This window comes from Macrobrachium rosenbergii, chromosome 4 (assembly GCF_040412425.1).
Source record: "Macrobrachium rosenbergii isolate ZJJX-2024 chromosome 4, ASM4041242v1, whole genome shotgun sequence".
NCBI classification, from domain to species: Eukaryota; Metazoa; Arthropoda; class Malacostraca; order Decapoda; family Palaemonidae; genus Macrobrachium; species Macrobrachium rosenbergii.
Genome location: NC_089744.1, coordinates 34,996,599 through 35,021,598, shown reverse-complemented (window position 1 = coordinate 35,021,598; position 25,000 = coordinate 34,996,599). Strand labels below are relative to the sequence as shown.

General features: G+C 34.9%; 1 protein-coding gene across 2 annotated transcripts in view; it reads left to right on the top strand.

Moving 5' to 3' along the window:
- Nucleotides 1-25,000, top strand: part of LOC136832671 (neuronal acetylcholine receptor subunit alpha-10-like) — a 415,833-nt gene that overhangs the window by 197,771 nt on the left and 193,062 nt on the right. For both annotated transcript variants that reach the window (XM_067094006.1, XM_067094017.1), the window contains exon 3: nucleotides 5,748-5,893. In XM_067094006.1, the coding sequence (XP_066950107.1) occupies nucleotides 5,748-5,893 (146 nt within the window). The remainder of the gene's footprint in view (nucleotides 1-5,747; nucleotides 5,894-25,000) is intronic.

The window sequence follows — 25,000 nt, the reverse complement described above, 5'->3', positions numbered from 1 at the left end:
GTAGCCTGTGTTGTTGGAACATATAGCGTTGCCAGACGCACGATCATCGCTAACTTCAACCTTTAAAAAATAAAACTACTGAGACTAGAGAGCTGCAATTTGGTGTTTGATGATTGGAGGGTGGATGATCAATATACCAATTTGCAGCCCTCTAGTTTTTAAGATCTGAGGGCGGATAGAAAAAGTGCTGACGGACAGATAAATAGCCATCTCAATAGTTTTCTTTTACAGGAAACTAAAACAGAAGTAATGAGGAGAGAGTATGTACAAAGGAATGAAATAATATTAAGTGGAGGAAGGTTAATGAAGTTGAAGCTTTCATTTATTTGGTAACAGTGATAGCCAGTATAGGCTCTCATGCATTTAATGAAAGAGTGAAAATGGTATATTTAACAGTAGGCTGGCTGAATGAGATTCGGAAGAAGATATATCGAAACTTCATACAAATAATATTATGAATAGATACTATATGTTTTGTTATACAAGCATGAGTCATGGTTTGGCAATAAAACTATATCTGAAAGATTTGGTTGACTTTAGAATATGGCTATAAGAAGAATATTATGAGACAGATCGCAGGAAAGAGATAGACAAGATACCACAAGGGAAATCTCGGACGTCCCATAAGTATATGAGAAAATTATGAAAGGAAGAGAGAAGTAGCTCGGACATGTCTTTCGCAAAACCCCTGGGAGAATAGTGCGTGGTGCTAGTGTCAGCTGGGCTCCTGTAGGCACCAGAAGACCTGGAAGACTTAGCCATACTTTGATCTGAACTATGAGAAAGGAGACTGAAGAGGAATGGAGATTTGTGGAAGATAAAGCTCAGGCGGAGCAAGAGGCCCTATCAGTCACGCGGCGTTGGAGGAGTAGGTGATGATGAGATTGAAAAATTTTTCACAAAGCGCACTCATAGTGTCTGATGAACAAAATTTACATTTTACATTATAAAAGAAACGCAATGCTCATAACATGTCAATCCTTACTGAAAATAGGACCTATGTTTCAGGAGATATCGTGCTCAAAAAAAATGACAAAATGTAAATTTGTCAGAACCAATTAACAAAAGCTATTTTAGTTGCAATGCTTCCCGACTCTCAAACCACCCGTCCAGTACCCATCCAAAATTTAAAAAAAGGTAGAGATCACAAATCTGCAAACTGTTTTCCTGATCATCATAAATTCTTATTACATAATAAAAATCTAGGATATTGATGCTTATTCCCCGGATTACTTAGTAAGAAGAGCCAATAATTACCGAATAGCAAGTACGTGAGAAAGAGTGTAACTTTTAGCTTTGACAAACTGAAAAGTCCCTTTGGTCAATATGTCAAGAACTAACTTCGGCAGTTATATATATATATATATATATATATATATATATATATATATATATATATATATATATATATATATATATATATATATATATATATATATTATATTCCGGATGCTAGTTCGAATCCTGCTAGGGACGTAAGAATTTCTTCAAAGATTTGCATTTTGATCTTAGGCTTTATAGTGACAAACGTATTACAAAAATTTGAAGAATTCGAGAAGTTAAGAGGTCATTGTAGTTATAATAACTTCATACATACGTACCTGGTACAACTTGACTAGTAGATTATATATATGTGTATATATATATATATATATATATATATATATATATATATATATATATATATATATATATTTGTATGTATGTATGTATGTATGTATGTATATATACATATACTATATATATTTATTAATATTTTCTTATATATATTTATTAATATTTTCTTATATATATACAATTATAAATTATATATATATATATATATATATATATATATATATATATATATATCGGAAAAAAGAATGAAGAATAATATTGCAGTGGAAAGTATAGCTGAATTCATGAACTTTCAGTATCTTATGGTTAAGGAGCAGGCATACAAAAACAGCCGAAATCTACAACGGCCAATGTTGGAGAGCAGTAGAGAAGAACAGTCATAATACTAATCATTGCCTTTCCCCTTAGTGGCCTAACCCCGCTGTCCTCTAGGGAGGGCAATGTCGCTTAATTTTCTAACTTTGTCATAAAAGTGAGAGAATGAGATACTTTGAACCAGAATTTGTTGAACTTGACTGCGCCTGACATTTTTCCATGAAACCTCCATCCAATTCTTGCTTTTGGACCGTATGTTGGCCTCTTTTACTTTTGTCTCGAAAGTTAAATGTCATTTGTAAGTTCGGCATGAGTTCTGATTATAATCCTCGTGCCGAAGAAAGACTTTTATCTGTGCTGCATGTTAATTACACTTGTCATTTATAAGCCATTGCATTTGGCAATCTGTTCAAAGAACTAAATACTTCATTTATGAAATTATTTTTGATGTGTGAATTCCTCTGGTAAAAATAATAGAAAATATAATATTGAAAATAATAGAAAACATATTTTTTCCCTTTTCGAAGTAATAAATGAAAGCAGAACCAGTCAAGAAAGGAAAAATTTGCCTTTAATATACTTTATAGATCATGAGTAGAGTGAAAATTCTAAACGTTACTGATGTACGAGCATATGATGAACTACTGGAGCGGAACGTAGGAAGTTAGACTGAATAAAGAAGTTTCTATTTAATCAGTAGCCTATTGCAATTCAGCAGTTCAGGATTTACTGACCATATTACAGGGTATATGTAGAATGCTTATATGAAACTAATGAACAAAATTCAGTTCGACATTTTCTCAAAACACTGTACATTCCGTTAGTTACTGTACCCTAAAAAAACAAATTATAAAGAAGGATACTGCTTTGGATATCCAGTGATTTAACAGAAAACGTTTATCAGCTATATATCTTATCGATAGAAAACACATTACCGTTCATCTTCAGCAAAAACAGAGGACACTTGACCAGTGGACGTTTAAGCAGAAAGTAGACAACTGAGTATTCATTTTTGCGAATAATATCCACGGCTATTATTGCTGAATGCCAGTTGTTTTCATCAAAAGTCACTAACTGTCTTCTATGCGGTTCTTGTTTGTTTGTTTGTTTGTTTGTTTATTTATTTATTTATTTGTTTATTTCTTTATTTATTTATTTCATTTTATTTTATTTCATTTCAATGGTGTTTCAAAATAATTTTGGTTTCAGTTGGAGAAGTGTGACGACTTGTCTGAAGTTTCTTTTTGTATATTATGTAATTCGTTCAAGTACGCGAGAGAAAGACGCGCTTTTACCAGCAAAATCTTTAAAAATCTCTAACATTTCATAGATTAGTTAAAGCTAAATTGCCGCCCATGTTCTTTAAATTCCTTATGTGCAACTTACTCACTGTTGCAGCAATATGCTCCTCACTTCGGAGTTGAAATGAATCTTTAACAAACAAATACATTTCATGTCTTTATTTTTATAACATATTCGCAGATGTAACATTACCAGGCATATTTTGTCGTGTTATGATACCATATTCTTTATATCAAAATATATTCTTGTTTTGATTAATATTAAGTGCTCCAGACGTCATTTTCCTAAATCTTTATTAATTTAATACTTCTTTTCACTTTGGGTTAATTTCCCAGAAGATTGTTTTTGTTTGGCTGAGAATGATTATTTGACTACTATGATCGACGATTCACAAGACAGCACACATCATAACAAACCTATTTGCAATAATAAAAAAAAAAACAGATGACTGGAAACAAACAAACAATGAAAATCATCAAGCGAATGTTAGTCACCCGAAAGGGGAGACTGATATATGCCTAACCCGTATTAATTCCACATTATATGAGAGAGTGTCAGATAGGGAAGATGCTACGACAGAAACAGGGGGGAGAAGGGTCGATGCAGGGTTGGGGGTGATAAGAGGGGTTCGGAGGAGAGGAGATTGGATGCTGCTGCTGAGAGATGAAGATGGAGAGGGAAAGGATGAAAGGAAGGAGGTTTTTCCTTCTGTGCCTTCCCTCAGCCTTATCTTGTTAACGCCACTCTGTCCGTCTGCCTGTCACCCTATTTATCTGTCTGTCAGTCTTGGTTGTTGTCTGTTTGTCTGTTTATCTCGCAAAATTTTAATGTGACTGTTAATTAGTTCTTCAGAGAAGATACGAACGAGGAAATAAATAATAATATCAAAAGCAATGAAAAACGGCGATTCACCTTCTAAGAAAATCAGCACTTTACGGGTTGGGAGAGAGAGAGAGAGAGAGAGAGAGAGAGAGAGAGAGGATCATAAGTTTAGTCACGCGGTTAAATAAGTGTGTCAGCCTATTATAAACCAAGTTTTAAATAAATAACTTTTCCGTGAACAAAATCTGTGCTTCATTATTTTTAAAATGTTTATGATGGTGCTTATTTCTTTATTTTCCGGTGTAATGACTTGTTAATTTCATAACTTGTATCTCACTGCATGAACGAAATGTCCCTCAGACTCCTACTGTGTCAGCAACTTTGGTTTCCTTCTTTCCGTTTCAGTCATATATGACTGTGCTATCGAAACAAACTAGCTACCTTTCATTCTACGACAGGAGCAAGTAACTGAAACGTGGCAAATCAATCCCGCAGAGTTGTTTGGTTTCTATCACAATAAAAAAATGTCTATTCCTTCCTCTTCCTATAAAAGTATACCAGGACTCCAACGATATAAATACAATCCTGTCTAAATATCCACATAATCTCTTCCATAACTTTAAGCATTCCTTTGCCGGGCTACTCATAGGAATGAAACCTCGTGCCGGCACAAGGCCGCTTATTAATATATAATAATAATAATTTACTTATATTTTTATTTATTTATTTATTATTTCTTAATTTCTCTTTTTTTTTCTAACAACTGAATTCCTCTTTCTGTATTTCCCTCTACCTTAATGTTACTTCTATCTAATGAACACCATATTCTTTGGAATCCTGAATTTCAAGTCAATACCCCCGCGGGCTTGTTCCATACGAATAATAATATTGTTAATAATAATCACCAACAACAGCAAATATGTTGTCTGGAATAAACTCTCATTCAAAAGCAGAGACGCACTAATTGAACAGCATTATGTTTATGTGTTGTTAAATATATTTGCTAATATTTTTTGGCATTTAAAGCATTCTAGTCGTTAACTTACGAAGGAGCTGAATCATATGGGAAAATACAAATCTATAAATAAATAAAATTGTTAATAAAGCAGACTGGACTACGTAATATGATCAATATTCTTCGATAGATATATACTTCGAAGTGTGTGTGCGTGTTTGTGTGTTTGTGTGTGTATGCATAGTGTGTGTATATATATATATATATATATATATATATATATATATATATATATATATATATATATATATATATATACATATATGTGTGTGCGCGGGTGTTCGTCCAACTTACATGTATAATACATCGAGCTCATCTTGCTCATATATGTATTGTACTCTGCATGAGAACAATTGTTTTCTTTTACAAAAGCATAATGTTCTTAAGTCTGCATACACACGCACACACACAGACACACACACATACATATATATATAGAGATAGATAGATAGATGGATAGATATATAGACATACATATATATAGGTATATATATATATATGTGTGTATGTGTCTGTGTGGGTATGTATGTATGTATGTATGTATGTATGTATGTATGTATGTATGTATGTATGTATGTATGTATGTATATATACATACATACATACATACATACATACATACATACATACATATATATATATATGCAGAAACATTTACGTTTTTTTTTTTTTACAGTTCGGCCGGGCGTCGGAGATGAGGCAGAGTACAGACTCACCCGATACCTAATGAGTAACTATGACAAGTCGGTGAGACCTTCTTACAAGGCGGCTGATGCACTCAACATCACCTTCGGACTCGCCCTCACCCAGATCATCGACGTGGTAAGTGTCAAGTGTCTATAGATTCACAAATTGATTATTTACATCTGTTTACTCAACGTTTTGAAAGTGAATATTTCTCTCTTGAGCAGTCCCCTGTGCTTAAAAGACAGGGCTTAATTTCTAGTGACTGGAAGAGGACTCTTCCTGCAACTGATAGCCTTGGGAAAAACAGAAATATAAACAAATACCTTTACCAGCAAACTTAGAGAAGAGTCAAGTGTTTTTCTTTGGGTCAAAAAGGCTAGCTCCATCTACTTACCGTTTATTTCTTTCTTTACTTTATCTCTAAGGAGAATAAAGAGAAAAGAACAGAAAGGAATATAGGTGCCAAATTCGTTTAGCAAATAATTATATCCGTTTGGTCTGTGTTTTAATGGTGAATATTTCTCGTTTGGCTTAATGTCATGTACTTTCTTCGTTATATTTCTAGAGTAACAGTGATAGTATCCCCAGACTTTGTAATACGAAATTATTCTTATCCGTAGCACCTTTCTTACTTTATTATTCCTCAAGGAATTCTTGGATGATTAGAGTTCACGCCCGTCTAATTTCCCAGGTCGCTAAGTATACTGTTCCCTCAAATACTGGGTGACCGTTTTGTGGACAGGTCTCCAGCTTATGCTTTGAAAGGTTTGGAGAGAGAACTGGTATAAATCGTAGAAGATTTTATAGTAAAACAATACGTACAGTAACTCACACAAAAACACACACACATACATATATATATATATATATATATATATATATATATATATATATATATATATATATATATATATATATATATATATATATATATATATATATATATATATATATAGCGTGTTTGTGAATATATATGTGTGTGCGTGTGTGGGTGCGTGTTTGTATGCGCATGGGAGCGTATTTGTGTGTGTGAACGGAATGTTTATCTAAATATGAAATATCCAGGCACAAATAAAAACGTTAAAAATTCTGCAACCCGAGGCAAGAACAGATACATGTAAGTCTTCCCTTGCAAGAGAGAAACTCATAGAGTGAGATGGGAAACGAGTGCCCTTTAATTAGTTCCTCCTCAGACTGTTATTTCTGGCTGATTGGGAATTGCTTTGGCAACAGTACTTGGATGATTCAAGTACCGATGCGTTAATGTTTGTTGGGGGTCATTCAGCGACCGTAATCTCTTGGTCTTCGACGAGTGGTTTCTGCAATAGGGGATGAAGAAACGGTTTTATGTAAGGATGATTTTCTAATTTACGTTTTATTGGTAGCAGTAAATTAGTTTTAGTTATTAATGATGATTCCTTTTGCTTTATCATGTATAACAATACAATTATAAGGAAATTTCCAGACTCACTCAGTGACATTTTATCTTTAATTAGGGACACTTCTGTTTTGCATTCACACACACGATCTCACATGCATGCACATGCACACACACACACACACACACACACACACACACACACACACACACACACACACACACACACACATATATATATATATATATATATATATATATATATATATATATATATATATATGTGTGTGTGTGTGTGTGTGTGAGTGTGTGCGTGTGTCAATGTACGCTTTATCTAAAAATTGAAGGCTCGGGGAACATACTATCCCATGCATAAAGAAAGCAGTAAAAACAATGAACTTTCCTATAAAGAGAAGAAATTTTTAAGAATAATGACAAACAGAAGGAGGAAGAGAATCCAAAAGATTGGTAGAAGCGTGCAGACTGTGAATTATTGATTTCGCAGACTAAGTCTGGGAAAACATAGCCTGACGGGTTTTACAAAGTTTTTACGATTGGTAGAAGATACTCTCCAGCTGATCTCAGAGGAACTCTGCCAATGGAAATATCGATAAAAGAGCCAAGCAAACCACCTTAGGATGGAAAGTGAGTCAGTAGGAGAGGTTAAAAGAAAGTCGTTAATCAAACGAATAGCTGTAGGTTCACTGTCAACGAAAGAGAGACAGAAAATAATCCTTATAAATATCAGGGAGCACTGTTCAAAGCAGGGACAATAATTCCAACATAAAGCTGACGAGTACTTGGGTCATTCGAGTAATGTGCCAAATATTCATTGGTATATTTAGCTAACTGAATTTGGTGACCTTTCCAAGAGACGACCTGAGTAAGCAGAACCTCCAAAATTATTAAAGTGAGAAGTGCAATTACATTTTCTTCAAAAATAGTCAGAGAATTGAATGGGAGGTGAAACAGAGGGATAAGTATACGATGTGTCTTGAATGAATTGAACTTGAGAGAGATATGGGATCACAATACCATTAAGCTCACAAGATCATAGTTAACCGATGAAAAATGGGTTATTTTGACTTGAGTTTGGCTACATACCACTGGGACGTCAATAAATAATCATTAGGTAAAGCAAATATAGGAGTAGAGGTAGGCTTAAAAGGAAAAAAATAGACAAGAGTATAGACCCCTGAGGAACACCGCTAGAGATACGAAAGAGATAGGTAATATCCTATAATCAACACCAGCAACAAGGCTAGATAAAAAAAAAAACAGAAATTATTACCCACAAGAAAAGAGTAAATCCATAAATAGGAAGTTTGGCTAACAGGCCTTATGTCATAATTATAGATGGTAACAAAGAAAACAGATGATAAATCAAAGACCCACAGGAATTAAGGAAAAATAGTAGTGGTTTTAATATGTTTCAAATAGAAAATGTTGAGTGTATTTTTTAATACTTGAGCCAAAGTGAACGACAAAGCAACGTCACAGCAGTGAAATACTTAAACGGTCGCCCATCAAAGGAATGGGCAGAACAAATGCATGTTTCCATGACAGAACATAAGGCATACGGTAAGAAATAAAGAAACAGATTCAGTTTACCTATAAGCTTTTGGAAGAATTATGCAGGAGTACGATCAAGACCCAAATCTAGTCACACATGATAGGTGTAAGAAAACTGAAGACTTTATGAAACAAGAATATTGAGAGTGCCAGAATGCAAGACGTGTAAAATAAGAAGATCAGGTACTCTGGAACAGATGAGAGACAGACTAGGTAAAATGAAAAATAGATTGTAGTATTTTTACCAAGTAGTAAGATGAAAATCCATCGTAATGGAAATGTGGAAAAATTAACTTGCAAAAGTTGCTGTGAACTACGTCGGCAAAGGATCAGATTTTTGCAGTAGGAGGTAAGGTTAGGATATTCAAAAAATAGATGTGAACAGCATGAGCAACAGTTCCTAGTAGATACAAAAAGAATATGAATAGCAGCAAAAGGAGATTTCAGAAATGACTCACACCCGTTCTCTTTGCGCAAGAACGATCAAACTGAGGTTTGAAGGAGAGAAAGCTAAAGCTGAAGAAGATTATATTCCTCAAGCCGATCTTGAAAGCTAACGATATAAGGAGCCATAAAGTCAGTGTTTCAGTTACTTAAGCAAATGTCACCCTTCAGAAAATTAGTAAGACGGTCTTGGTGTCAACCCATACAGCACCATAGCGTCGTGAGGAGGAAATCGGTGTGAGGAAGCAGGGGCTGAAGTGACAGAAATGAGGCACTAATCCGGTGACCAAGAGAAGTAGAAATTCTGTGAGAGTTGTTAGAAGAGATTGAAGTAAAGAAAATGACTTATTTCCTACGCACCAGCCTGGGCCAATCCCAAATAAAACGTTGATGAGCAAAATCTCGAAATTTTCAGGCGTTTATTTTTTAGGCATCTCATGCCAGAATGCAATAATATATTGCGTCTCATCAAACTCGGTGACGCCGGGTCAGTGGCAAAGAGGAATGCGATCCCGCAACTGCGGATGATTCTCTAACTCTGCTGTCTGGCGTCAAGACACAAGAAGAGGAATGCGTGCTTTTCGGGTTCGCTGAGTGGGCGAAAATGCTTGTCTGCGGATATTAAATTGTTTCCGGTGGATTTTGTTGCCTCTCTCTCTCTCTCTCTCTGTCTCTCTCTCTCATCGATATTCCTTGCCGAGGAAACTGCGTATAAAAAGAACTTTAGCTAAGATTAATCCTCAAAGGGAACGCCAATTTCAGCAGTAAAAAATTTGCATTAGCTTTTAAAAGTATTCATATTGTTTTTCAACTCACATTAGGAATAATTACAGAAGTTTAAGTACGACTTGTGAACGGTGGAGATTAGCTTAATTTCATACAATACATTTTCTTATTTTCATGAAAAAAATTTCAATGAAGTCAGCATATTAGGAACTACCTTGCAAATTCATTTGACAAATGGTGGCCTTTGAAGGAAACGAATTTGTTTTTAGTCTTCAGTCTTCTAAAAATTAAGTTACCGTTTCCGAAAGACTAAAACAACTTGGAAGAATTTCTTATGACGCAGTTGATTTTCGAGTGCAAGTTTTCGTTCTCAGGCGATGCAGACTTGTTTTAACTCCATGTGTACGTTATTAGAGGCATTTGCCTATTCCATTTGCTATCCTTTATTTAATTCCATTCATACAGGTACATCATTTCCGCAGACAGATAGCCCGTTATCATAATGCACAAAAGGAGCTTCTTTTCTGAAGCTTGGGGAGGCACTATTAAAGTATTAGATCAGATAACTGCCTTGTCACTTACCCAACTGAAGTGTTTCCTTCTCTCTCTCTCTCTCTCTCTCTCTCTTTCTCTCTTAGTATGATGTGGTGATTTTTGACAAGTATTAATTACACGTATTCTTCTGGTGTAGAGTCTTCTGACATTCGTTAAACATAATATAGTTTCTCTTCTAGGAGAGAAACAAATACAAGTCGACTGGGAATTGATATTTATACGTGATACTGATGCTGTCTATCAACAATAATCTTACATTCTCGCAAAGTCTTGGTCGGGGTTTACGGCTGGGTATTAGGGGATAAAAGCGGCCTGAAACGCTCCCCCCACCCCAACAACCCCCCCACCCCTTCAATCACCGATTTAATGTGACTCCCACCATCGTCTGGTAAGAATCACACGCGCCAATCGCGGAAGACTAATCAGAAATATTGGGTCCATTTTAACTGTAATGACCTTGCCTATGTTCTTGGTCAGCACTTCCTACCCTGTCTCTTACTAATCGAAAATATGTTAAGAGAGAGAGAGAGAGAGAGAGAGAGAGAGAGAGAGAGAGAGAGAGAGAGAGAGAGAGAGAGAATTCGAAAACTTTTACACTTTTCTTCAGAATTATATATAAAAAAATATATCAGTATATCCGTTTCCGTTAATTTCCCACGACCATGTCCTTGGTAGACAGGGGCTTATTTTCCGGACAGGAAGGGTAAAAGTGAACATAGATATGTTACTACGAAAATTATATGTATAGCCATGCCAGGTATAATAAACGCACACACAAACAAAAAGTTATTTAAAGAGACACTTACCCACTAATGGGCACTTATAAATATGGGGATTCCTTCTCCTCTCTCTCTCTCTCTCTCTCTCTCTTCTCTTCTCTCTCTCTCTCTCTCTCTCTTTTTCCTTCCCGTATGCATACGTTCACAAACAGACACACACACGTTCATATATATATATATATATATATATGTATATATATATATATATATATATATATATATATATATATATATATATATATATAATGTGTGTGTGTGTGTGTGTGTGTGTGTGTGTGTGTGTTCTGATGTTACTGAATATTTCTAGTTTATATAAACTACTGAATATATATATATATATATATATATATATATATATATATATATATATATATATATATATATATATATATTCAGTAGCTTACAGGTACCATAAACTAGAGAGGAGGAACCTGGGACATCAGAACATATATATATATACATATACATATATACTGTATGTATATGCATATGTATATGAATATAGATACTGTATATATATATATATATATATATATATATATATATATATATATATATATATATATATATATCTGTGCACGTGTGTGTGTCTGTTCGTGAATGTATGCATACAGAAAGAAAAGAAAAGAGAAAGAGAGAGAGAGAGAGAGAGAGAGAGAGAGAGAGAGAGAGAGAGAGAGAGAGAGAGGGGGGGAAAAATCCCCAAATTTATAAGACCCCATTAGTGGGTAAGTGTCTTTAAATAACTTTTTGTCATATATATATATATATATATATATATATATATATATATATATATATATATATATATATATATATATATATATATGTATATATATTCAGTATATATATTCAGTAGCTTACAGCTACCACAAACTAGAAAGGAGGGACTCAGAACAAGAGAGAGAGAGAGAGAGAGAGAGAGAGAGAGAGAGAGAGAGAGAGAGAGAGAGAGAGAGAAGAGGGCGGATGCTAAGCTGAAAATTTCAAAGGTTTCTTCGAGAACCTTCTGACTGTAGACGTAATCTTTTGAATTTCCTAAACCACGAAGAACCGGCTGACTTGTCTCACAGGCTGACATTAACACAAACATAAGGTGACGCAGAACCTGACAGAATACAACGCCGAAGGACGAAGGTGTCTATAGGACTTGGAAACTTGGGTAAGACTAAAAATTAATTTTCTATCATCTCTCTCTCTCTCTCTCTCTCTCTCTCTCTCTCTCTCTATATATATATATATATATATATATATATATATATATATATATATATATATATATATATGTGTATGTGTATATGTGTATGTTTATATATATATATATATATATATATATATATATATATATATATATATATATATATATATATATACATATATATATATACATATATTTATATGTATATATATATGGAGAGAGAGAGAGAGAGAGAGAGAGAGAGAGAGAGAGAGAGATTCTCTATTCACATCTGAAATTCCTCCCTATTTATTTAATCGGGTTGTTTATTCATTCTTGGCTTTACGATAATTCGTCGTTATCATCATTATCACCAGCCGTATTAGTAGTAGTAATTTTGCTGTAGGCGTCGTTCATTTATCTTTATTACCTTTATCACTATAAAAATATGACAAACAACTTTAACACGTTTAAATACTATGATCATCATACGTGAGACATGCGTTACACAACTCGAGTAAGATTATCGCTGATCGCAGCTCCAAATCAACCCGGAATAAGCAAACAGTGAAAGAAATTCATTCCAAATCAGTATCAAGACTCTTGCTTCGGAAGACAAAAACAAGAAGAGTATTGACAACAAAGCGAACGTTGGAAACTTAGACGATAATTGTTTGTGTACGAGTATTTCGATAATAAAAAAAAATGTTCCAGACAAGTTTTGAATTATGCTATTTGGAGTTAAGGAAAGTTTGTAATGAAGAGGGATTAATATTGTTTCGAGAAATAGATTTCATACATTTAAATAGTCAATAGGAATAAGTCATGTATTTTAGTTTTTGATATTTCATACTATTATTTGAAGGAATGGAAACAATAAATCATAAAGAAACAAAAGTTCAGGATCAGATCTAATAAAGAAATGATAAATAACACCTTATCATTTGTTAATTCAAACATTTTCTATTTTTAGACCCTGTCTAGATAGAGTCAAGTTTCTTGGGTTTCAGACACTTTCCCGTTTAACCACTTACAGCAAGTTCTCCCAAGAGAGGATCAGTCTCTCTCAGAGTTGTACCTTTTAAACTCTCCCATTTCCCTTCCTGGAAACCTCAAAGTATCAAAATAAAAGGAAACAAAAGAGCGTGTGTTCATCTTCAGTTGCGGGGTAACCAAGAACCCTGAAGTCTTATCTATTCTGTCTAAACTCGAGTGAAATCCTTCAACAAAGATCAATTTACAACTTCAACACAACAGTTTTCTTCTCAGCTTCAGTTCGTGTTGTCTGCGAGACTAATTTTTTTCGGCATTCCGATTTCAGCGAGGAGAAGTTTATTCTTGAAAAGCTATAAATCTCCAAGCAGATTAATTTGTAATTTTACTTAAATAGACAGAGTACAATCTAACATAATCTCAGTTATTTTTATGTAACCGCATACTAGCTTCTTAATGGATACCACTGGCTGGAAAAATTGGAACAATTAAAATGAACTATAGAACTTTTCCAAGACGAGAAAAAATATACTAATACCTAATAGCTCTTAATGAGATTTTTTTGTGGAAACTACAATAAAAAGGACACAAATTTCATTAATTTCTTCCTTTGGTAATTATTTACACAAAAATTTATATACATTTAATACTCAATTTTTTTTTTTTTTCAAAAAATCAGTATCTGATAAAGATTCCATAAAAATATCTCAAGCTTTAAAATACACTTCTTAGTGATTTTGTTATACTTTTCATTCTGAATTCATCAGAAACGATGCACCTCAAGATACGTAACAGAAGTTTTATTTTAGTACTAGAAATACTATATGTAAGAATATCTAAGAGAGTCTCACTTTTGTTTTCATTTCCTTATGTCTAAAATAAGGAAATGGTTGTGGAGCCTGAGGTGGTGAAAAATGTTCTCGAAATAACAGCTGAGCATTCTCTGAAGCCAACTGCAAAGCCGTGTTCCCCTCCTGGAGTATTTCAGGACAGGAAAACACAGCATTGTTGTCATTGTTCTACCACTTGCTAGGTAAAGTCTTCAAATATTAATGAATATCATGACTCAAAATGTACTTGAATGTAAAGTCGGTGGTTTAAAAGCCTGGGAATGTATCATCTTATAATTGTTTTGGCCAATAAACTGTGTTGCAAAAATTCTAATTTTTGGCATCAGTATCTTGAAAGGTTACAAACTCATGTGAATAAACGGTGAGTAAATGATTGATTACTGTTTTTTTAATCAGTTACTTTCAAGTCCAGCTCAGGAAGCGAAAGATGAAAAACATGAAACTCGAAATTGAGACGAACGAGAGGCGGGAACTCTTTCGGCCTCTTATTACGTTTCTACATTTTCACATGGCCCCGTTTTAAATGAATTTTCTGCCTCGTCTCTTGGATAAATTGGTTTAGAGATTGCTTTATACAGACAGGAAATAAATAAATCTTGGCGTAGTAGTGGCTCTGCTCGATCCAGTTTAAAGCAAGAGTGTTTTTTTTTTTTTACTTTCCTTTTTCCAGAAATAGGGATGTATCGTCTATGTACCAATTTCAGGATTCGATGCAAACATTGATTGCGGTTTGTAACAGCAACTGAAGTTCTCGTGTAATCCTCTCAGTAAAGTAATTGGCTTTGCTTCCCGAAGTCGGTCGTATGTACTTGTATTCCATTTTCAGTACAAGAATCTCCTTTCTATGCATGAGGGCGTGTATGCCTAGGGTGTCTGTTCGAGTATATCAGCTCAAAGTGAGTGGAATCGTATAAAGCTTACAAGTAAGTGACCCCAGGTATGTTTCATTCTTGATAATCCTCATTCGACCCAATGGATATTGCCAAATGACTAGGTGGAAAAACGATAATAGACTAATTACCTGTTTGTAAAAGCAAATTATGCTTTAAATAGAAATTTATCATTAACGAAGCTTGTCATAATTTTCCTTTTGATAAATAAAATGGCAGCCACTTTTACTTTTTCACCAGAGAAAATAAATTCTGAATTCTGTAGTTGTTTCGGTAGAGCCAAAAGAATTCGGATCTTTCCCTCTTGTAATGGACGTGAAACAGAAACTCGAAACTTAATAAAGGCAAATTCTTAATGACAGTGTCTGTAAAAAAAAAAAACTGCAGCTGAGAACAAAGAAGAACAAAATCCACAAAACTCTTGTTGTGTTAATTAAAAGTTTTACAGAGAGGTCGCGAGAACCTACTCAGCCTGACTCTGTTGTCTTGCTGAATCATAAGAGATATCTATGAAACAATCAATAATTTAAATAACAGTCTGAATTGCTCCTTCATCAGAGACCTGCAATGATATACGTACGGTTATGAAACCGGGATAGAAGATAGATAGACAGGTAGGCAGTGATAAAGGGAAATGTGGACGAGAGAGAGAGAGAGAGAGAGAGAGAGAGAGAGAGAGAGAGAGAGAGAGAGAGAGAGAGGATAATTTCGTTCTCGCTTCCTGGATTTTCTTCCAACGTTTTCTTCTCATCTTCCACGGGAATAAAACTTCCAGGTTACTATAAAAAAAAAATTTCCCCTTCTTCCCTTTAACCTCCTACAGTTCTTTCCCCTACCAATTCTCACTCCCGTTTCCTCCCGTTATTTCTGTTTCCTTATTCCCCTTTTCTCTCTTCTCTTCCCCTTCCTTTATATCCCCATTTGGCATCATAAGCCAGGGGGTTGTGTTAAGCGAGATATGAGGGGATGAAGTCATTGGTAAACTGTCACTTTTGGCGGGAAGGGGAGAAAGGGAGACTGACTCTCTCTCTCTCACTCTCTCTCTCTCTCTCTCTCTCTCTCTCTCTCTCTCTCTCTCTCTCTCTCTCTCTCTCTCTCGTTTTCGTAAATGGCTTGAGCTTTGTGGCTACCTCTTTGCAATCACAGGGATTGGAAGTGGAATTCAAGTTTGTGCGTTTACAACACCGTTTTCTTATATTGCAAAACGACTTAGTGCAAAATCAAAAAGGAAGAAGAAAAAATTAAAAATAGAAACAAAAATTATAAAAAATTTGCTGTTTTGGAATTTGAACAGGAAAGCGTTTTTGTTCTCGCCAGTGAAAAAAGACTCCTAACTAACCACAAACGAATTAATTCACGGTTTGTGGAAATATTGGAAATCCACGAATGAAAAATAGTCAAATAAAATAAGTTATCGTCCCTGATAATTATCAAGTATTGAAAGAAATGTAAACACAGAAATAAAATTGTGAAATTTCTCTCTTCAAAAAGAGGGTCTCCTTGATACCTGTATGAACTCTGTATGAGCATTTACAATAACAACGAAGTTAAACATATATATATATATTATATATATATATATATATATATATATATATATATATATATATATATATATATATATATATATATATATATATATGTGTGTATATATATATATATATATATATATATATATATATATATATATATATATTCATATATGTGTATATATGTGTGTGTAAGCGCAGGACCACGTAAGTCCATGTTCATACGTAAGAACATATATGAACATGGACTACGGTAGCCTAGGCTCAAATTAAATAAGAGCTAAATATCAATGACAAAAGGATTTTTAAAACAATGGTAATGATAATAATTGCAGGTGCAATTTTCAGAAATAAGCCTCTCTAGAAATTAGTATTGCCGGTAGACAAGTGGCCAATAAACTCAATAATTGATTGTCATTCTAATTTAAAAGGTATTTCCTTTTGAACAGAATTCACGTTTCGCTTAGGCAAAGAAGCTATACCTTTTAGATAGAAAAATACCTTCAGTGCCAAAGCTCTGTCAAGACACAATTAAGCAAATAAAGTCTTTACGAATTGGTCAACTGATTATCGTATTTCGGTCTAAAGGTTTGCCTTTCCTTATAAAAACAACCATCGCTTATGAATTTATGAGTTATATCGTTTTCAACATAAACAAGTAAAAAATGCGCCGAAGTTTTTTCGGAGCAATCGAGTTTTCTGTACAGCGTATAATCAAGGTCACCGAAAATATATCTATTTTTCGGTGGTCTCGGTATAATGCTGTATCAGCCGCGGCCCATGAAACGGTGGCGGCATGTCCTATATCGTTACCAGATGCACGATTGTGGCTAACTTTAACTTTAAATAAAATAAAAACTACCGAGGCTAGGGGGCTGCAATTTGGTATGTTTGATGATTAGAGGGCGGATGATAAACATAGCAATATGCAGCCCTCTAGCCTCAGTAGTTTTTAAGATCTGAGGGCGGAGGGACAGACAAAGCCGGCACGATAGTTTTCTTTTATAGAAAACTAAAAGTAAGCCTTAAACATTGCTTTCTACGAACACGCTGTTATGATTTTATCAGCAAAAGTCAAAATCATAGGTTAAGTCCCAGAAACTCTGATTCAGCCAAGGACATAAGGACTTGGCTCTGCTTGTGTTTATCAAATAAAAAAAAACTACCAAAGTTCTACATTTATCAAAACAGAAAAAGGATTTCACAACAACAAAAGGACGACTAAAGATGGACAAACCTAAAATTCTCGGAACTTACCCCTCCATCTGAAACTTGCTATTGATTCTCGAAGACTGGATGCCGACATTTTCACTCCATCAAATATTTTCACCTTTCCAAACTAGAGATTAATCAAGGAGACACTTTTGAACATATTCACCTTTGAGAAGGCAACAAGAAATACGAATTATACTGTTTAGAAATATCTACAGCAAAAAAGAATGGGAGAGAGAGAGAGAGAGTAGACACTTTCATGCTGTTAATAATTTTGTTTGAAGTATCCGACTGGGAGCGCTACAACAACTGGGCTTCCATCATCCGAGATAAGCAAAATCCGATAGCGTCCGAACAATGGAGTGTTCGTTTCTGGATTGCAGTAGGCAGCTGATAAGGAGTGCAATAACGTCTTATGCCGCATAACTCTATTCCAATTCTGCATAGTCATTAATCGGTAATCCATCTCGCAATCTCATTGGAGGAGCGAGGCCTTTGAAGGAGGAGTCTCAGAGTGGGCAGTGTGCAGGATGAATACCGTTAGGCCGATATCACCAGACGGATGCAGTAACTGATGTTTTCTCCTGTCTTTTCCCTGGCCTCAGCCCAGCAGGTAGTCAGTCACGTGTGGGAACGAATCTTCAAAGGCATTGAACCCTCCAGAAGGACGCTGAATTCCCGAGACGATGGACTAGCCTGCACTGTATATTTACCATAAAAGGCCTAAGCGAATATAAGTGGTGAGCATTTAACTTACTGAAATGAGCTTTGGAAACTGGCAAATAAGGTACTGGATTTAAACATCTCAGAGACTGACTAGTGTCTAGGAACAACTGTGAAGGAGAAAACAGGTGATAAATAGGCAAGTACTGTAGATAGAAGCTGCACACATGGCGAGTGAAGAATATGAATGAAAAGGAGGTATGAAAATGATGTGAAAACAGAAATAAAAATTGGACAAGGCATGGACAGCTTACCATATAATATTATGATTTACCTTTCTCACTTAACGTTTAGGATTTAAGCCTTCCTGATAAGAGGCCACTCCAACGGATAAAGAGTAAAGTTGTTTAAAGGTACCGAAGTTCCACAAAGGGAGAAGATTTTCGTACGATATGTCTTTGAGAAGGAAAACTGAGAAGAAAATCTTCATGGATGCCCTTCAAACGCCAGACGTTCGACAAGGGTCTCCAAATGGGTTTTCTCCAAAGTTTCTCGAAAATTCGTTCTTTTGTTTTCACGCAATCTAACTAATAGACAGACAGACAGACAGGGAATCGAGCCCGATACATAACTTCCTAGACGGAGGTAATTACGAAAACAGACATGTGACAATAACTATTCTTATGACCTCAAGCAGTGAGAGAGCAATTTTTCAACCACCTCGTCGGAGTTATCGCAAGGGAGAAGATATCTCTTAAAATCCTATATAACTCTTATCCTTATCATTTAAAGAAAATGGAAAATCAGTAATGTAGTCTGAATCTTATCATTTAAGGAAAACGGTAAATTAGTTATGAAAATTTCTCATGATTAATTTTATTTCATTTTCAATAAAAATATGAAATTGTTCGATCTGCAAGCACATTCTTTGAGTATTTGATGAAATGCTAAAAATGATTATTTAAAATATTCTTTAGAATAAAGTGTTGAAATGGATCTGAATAAGTGACAGGTAGTAATTTGTATCTTGTAGGAACAGTATTTATGTTCAACTTAACGCTTGCCTTCTGACCATTAAAGCACTATTCTGTGTTTTCATAAAAGAGTAGGTATACATGATAGCGAGCGCGTTTTTACATAGGGGCATAGTTAAGCGAGACGCACAAGTTAGCATCAGCGCGTAAAAGTTATTTTTATTGCTGAATTGGTTAATGTACGTATCGTCCCGCATCTCAAACATTATAAATATTTGGAAAAAGATAAAGGTTTAAGAATGTAAAGGATGATAAGATAATTCTTTCAGGAAGATTGCATCCACTAAGACTTCTTTGTTCTTCTTCTTCTGCTGTTTGCTCTGATTCTCATCTCACCTTGTGCCTCAAGGTTTTGACAAGCCCCAAGAGATCCTCTAAAACTACTAAAGTTTAAACCCTCCGCTTGTCGAATCCAGCTCTTATTTCAGGCTTCTCTGAAATCGGCAACTTGGAGGTTTCCACGATTTTCTTCGCTTTCTGTATTTTAACTTTATTCACCTTTCCTTCCACACGACCCTGACATACAATCACGCTGATTGTGGTTATCAATTTCAGCTGGCCCCTTCTTCGGGGTCGAACACCGGGAAAATATTCCTTCTCCCGAGGGGGACGGGGGGGCGTTTGACTTTGATCTTGGGCAGTCTCTGAAATGCATTCGAAGGAACTGACATTTCCCGAGCGAGAAAGGTTATTTGTGTCTTTCCTCTCTTCTGGACTCCTGTTTTTGCGTGACCTATTTTATTCATTGCGCTTGAAAGTACTGCGATGATGACAGCGCTCCTTGATAATTACGGGAGGACTGAAGATAAATGAAAGATACCGATAAGTTCGTTCGTTGTTTTGACACGTAAGAAATGGCAAAAACGATTACGAGAGAAATAAAGAGCCATGACAAGTAATGGCTGACGCTCTTATTTTTAGAATTTACAACAGAACTGCTGACAATATTCCACGAGTGGAAACAAGGTATTGCTGGGCTAAAGTGCGGGAAATGTATTGTAACGTTTATGTAATCCTTACATTACCATTTCTTCTCAGAAGGACGACGTAAATCGAAATGTACCATGTGACGCCATATGACCTTCAAATGGCCTAGAAATTGGAGTATTTTTCTTTCGTTAACTTTGAAAGACAAAGTATACTGATGGGATGTCTAATAAAAAATTTAAAATTGGCTTGAGAATAAAAAATAAACAAAAGCAAACGAGAATAAAATTATTGACTCAACCGTCCAAATTCTCATGAAAAATTACGTAACATCAAGAAACAAATGACCACTCCGTCAGCGGTACGCGTTTATCTATTTCCGATACGTAATTTATTCTTAACAAGCCGAGCTGATTTATTTATAGAATATGCCTGCATGCCTCTAATGATTAAAGCTGATAGATTATTGGCTTCAATATGATGTCATCGTACAGCTGCCAACCACCAAAAATAAAAAAAGGATGCAGGTGACTGTCAAACATCCTTTGTAGTCTACAAAATATTTTCATTCTGACGTGAAAAAAAAACAGTATGAACCATCAAATTAATACATTAGGTCGGATGCCCTTTGTATAATGCCCTATTGCCTTGCTCAAAGCATTGTTGGTTTCGCGTTTCAAACCACCCCATCAAAGAGACTGCCGCATAGAATTTTACTGCGGACAAAGAGTGTCATTTGAACGCTCTCAAAGAGCCCTGCCATGTCGTGTTTTTGGAATGCCAAATATTGAATTTTGCAGTTCGCTGTCATAAAAAATTACTAACTTACAGATGGATTGCTGTCTGAGCTGGTGGATTCAAAACTTCTTTGTGCTTTGTTGTTCTGCCTCGAAAATAAGCAACAAACTATCATCATGGAATACGATATAGTTTACTAACCTATTGTTGCTCAGTTCTAATTCTTCTGTTGTTTATTTCATCGCATTCTTTGTAAGTTTTTGCCCACTTTTTACTCTTGTTGTTTATTTGGATATTATTTCTTTTGGTCTTCCAAATTATTTCAAGAATTGATGTTTGATAAAAAAAAATGTTTACTTGAGGGCATATGGCGAACAGAATAGAGGAAAACTGAATTTGCAAGGAATAGTTTGGTCCTTTTGCATCGTGATTTAATTACGAAAGCAGATTTTTGTACCATGGGATAAATAAAGTCATAATTTAAATTATAGCCACCATAAAAAAAGGTCATTAGAAAGGATAAAAGAAGTCAGATGAGAGTTATATAACATGTGATATAATTCTCGTGTTGCCAGATGTCTACATCTCCTGTCAGTCTTGGTATCTCAGATGACTTTATGGACATGCTAACAATTACTTAATTTTGTTGTAAAACTTTATGAGAAAATTAATGATGTGATATTGCACATCTGACTATCTGCTTTTAATGTAAATCATATAATGTTACAAGTAAAGGGTAATACAGTTAAAGTAAACCAACTGTATAATTACACAATTCGTAGAAACGAATTATTTGATTTAGGTAAAAAGATTTACACAGACCAAGATACGTCAAATGATTTGTTTTCCCTGTAGTTAATATCAGAATGCATAGTGAAGCCAGTGGTTGAGAAATATTCAAAATGCTCCTCCAATTTCATAGATTTGACGCAAGTGTTCTTCCCCCCTTGTTGAACTACGTGGAATTTTTGAATACTTTAAATATAAAAATGAAGATCGTTAAGGAGAAACAAGTAAATGGGAGATGGCTCTTTTGCATGGTCAGATTTCTTTCCTGATTTTATCGTTGCAACACGAGAAGCACAAAGCAAACAGTAGTTAGATGCATTCTGTTTGCTTTGCAAATAACAAACACTGATTCTGTCGATACCCGGGCCGTGCGAGTATTTGAATAGGAAAAAAAGCCTGAAATACCGAAACTCTCTGCTTGGTTTTTTTTTGTGCATGTGATGGCGACAGAGAGAGAGAGAGAGAGAGAGAGAGAGAGAGAGAGAGAGAGAGAGAGAGAGAGAGAGAGAGAGAAACATGTAGTTCTAAATAGCAGGAACTACATACCTAATGGTAATCACCAAAAATCATAGTGGAATTCCTAATCTGTATTTGGTATTCAAATGAAGAGTTCTGTAATGGAACCTGGTTTCGAAACAATTCACGAATGTTACCGAAAGTGTTTATTACCACTGAGTCTAATGTGAATATAAATATCAGTCTTTTGTCCAGACTGGGCTATCTGAGACGTAGTTTCTTCATTATAACAGATCTTGGAGATGAGCTTTTTCTTTACTATTACACCTCAAGGTCGAGCTTTAACAAACTTTTCTATTGACATTAAACTTTAACATATCTCTAACGACTTAATTCCGGACAGAGTGAGCTTTCGGATAACAAAAACGTTATATTACACGGACATGGCAGGCACATCAAAATTTCTGAAAAATTCAACACAAAGCGTAGACATAATCTCCAATAGTTTATCGAAAAAGAAATAAATTATTCATCTGTTTAAAGACTAAATTGATCATATATTGCAAGAAAGAACTAACATTTTTCGAGCTCTAGAATGGCGTATTTTCTTATTGTTTTACTTTCCCTTGAAATGATATTGATTATCCATAAATGCGGCCAGGGAAGTTGTTGGGGACGGGGTGGGGGGGGGTGGGGGATACTAGATAATGGACAAGAGAATGTAGTCTGTGTGGTTGCATTGAGTACTCACTGTTTCTGTAGCGACAATTTGACAAAAGCCCAATAAACCACTTAGTCATGATTATCCCTATGTATTTGTTAAGAATGTAAACCTACGGCATTCGCTTGGTTCATGGGAAGTCCTTTTACAAACCCATTTCATTACGGGCTAACTTAATGTGCAAGTTTGTAGTAATCAAAGAACCATTAATAATCAATGACATCACAAAGCTGACGAGTTGATTGCAATCGGTCCCATTTTATATGTATATATATGTGTGTGTGTGTGTGTAAATATATATATATATGTACATATATATAAAATATATATACAGTATATATATATATATATATATATATATATATATATATATATATATATATATATATATATATATATATATATATATATATATATTTATCTGAAAAAACATTTTTTTCGCCTTTAAGAATTTCTGAAATTTACTAAAAGACTGATTCACAATAACCGACACTCTACTAATGACATTTTCAAAATCAGTATGGCTTAGAATGTTGCAGTTCTGGACTTAAACCTAGGAAGGGTAATTATATAGAATTCTATTGTAATTTTGAAAGATTATGTAACATATTAAAGGATTGTAACATTCTAAGTCATATTGATTTTGAAAATGTCATTAGTGGAGTGTCGGTTATTGTGAATCACTCTTCTAATAAATTTCAGAAATTCTTGAAGAAGAACAAGATATTTTCGGAAAATATAAAAATGCTAGAAATTTAAAGAATGATAGAAATATATATGTATATATACAGGGTGTTTCGAAATTAGAGCCCCTCCCGCTCTACAGCATAAACTAAAATTGATATGGACAAAAACAAAAGTAATTCAGAACAGATATTTATTTAAGTTTCTCTCTGAGTATTTAATATTTTGTGTGGCTTCCATCTGCCTGTACCACAGCCTGCATTCTTGAGGGGTATGATTTCAGCAAATTGCAAAAAAGCTGAGACTCAAACTCCATTTCTCTGAGCACTTCGGTCACCTCTCTTCGCAGGTCATCAAGGCTTGGTATACCATCATAGTTCACTGTGCACGCTTCAGCACGATCCTTTAAGATAATACCAATGTTTTCACACACATTAAGGTCAGGGGAGCTACCTGGAAATTCACTTGAGAAGAAATCGATACCACTGTTTCGAAGCAGCTCCTGTTCTTCAACAGATAACACATTTTCAGGATCTTTGAGGAAAGGAAATACTCCACCAGTAAGCACAGTTTCTCTGAAGTATTCGCCATTCCATGACTGTCCTTTTTCTTTGCTGATCCACATTAACCATTTGGCTGTGAAACAGAGAAAAATTCCCAAACATTCAGGAAATTTCACAACTTGGTGATAACGCACATCATCGCTGATATCATCCAACTTTGCATCCCAAATGATGTCATTTTTATGATTTGGCTTCCTGACTGTGTAAATGAAGAATTCATCTGATGCGGCAACATGGAGAAAGTCAGCTTCATCCCAATCTTTAAGAAATGAACCACAAAACCATGCACGGTCTTCTCTCTGTTGCTAAGTGATGTTGAGTTTGCTGATAACATGAAATGGCTTATGCACGGTCTTCTCTCTGTTGCTGAGTGATGTTGGGCTTGCTGATAACATGAAATGGCTTGATACCAGTTTTTTTCAACTCCTGATATACAGCACTATTACTTCTCTTCTTTCCCCTTTTTGTTTCTAGTTCAAGTGCCAGTTTATGTAAACACTTTCTTGGTCTACCCAATGCCTCAGCTATGATGTCTTTTGACTCCTGAGAAAGGACTTCAAG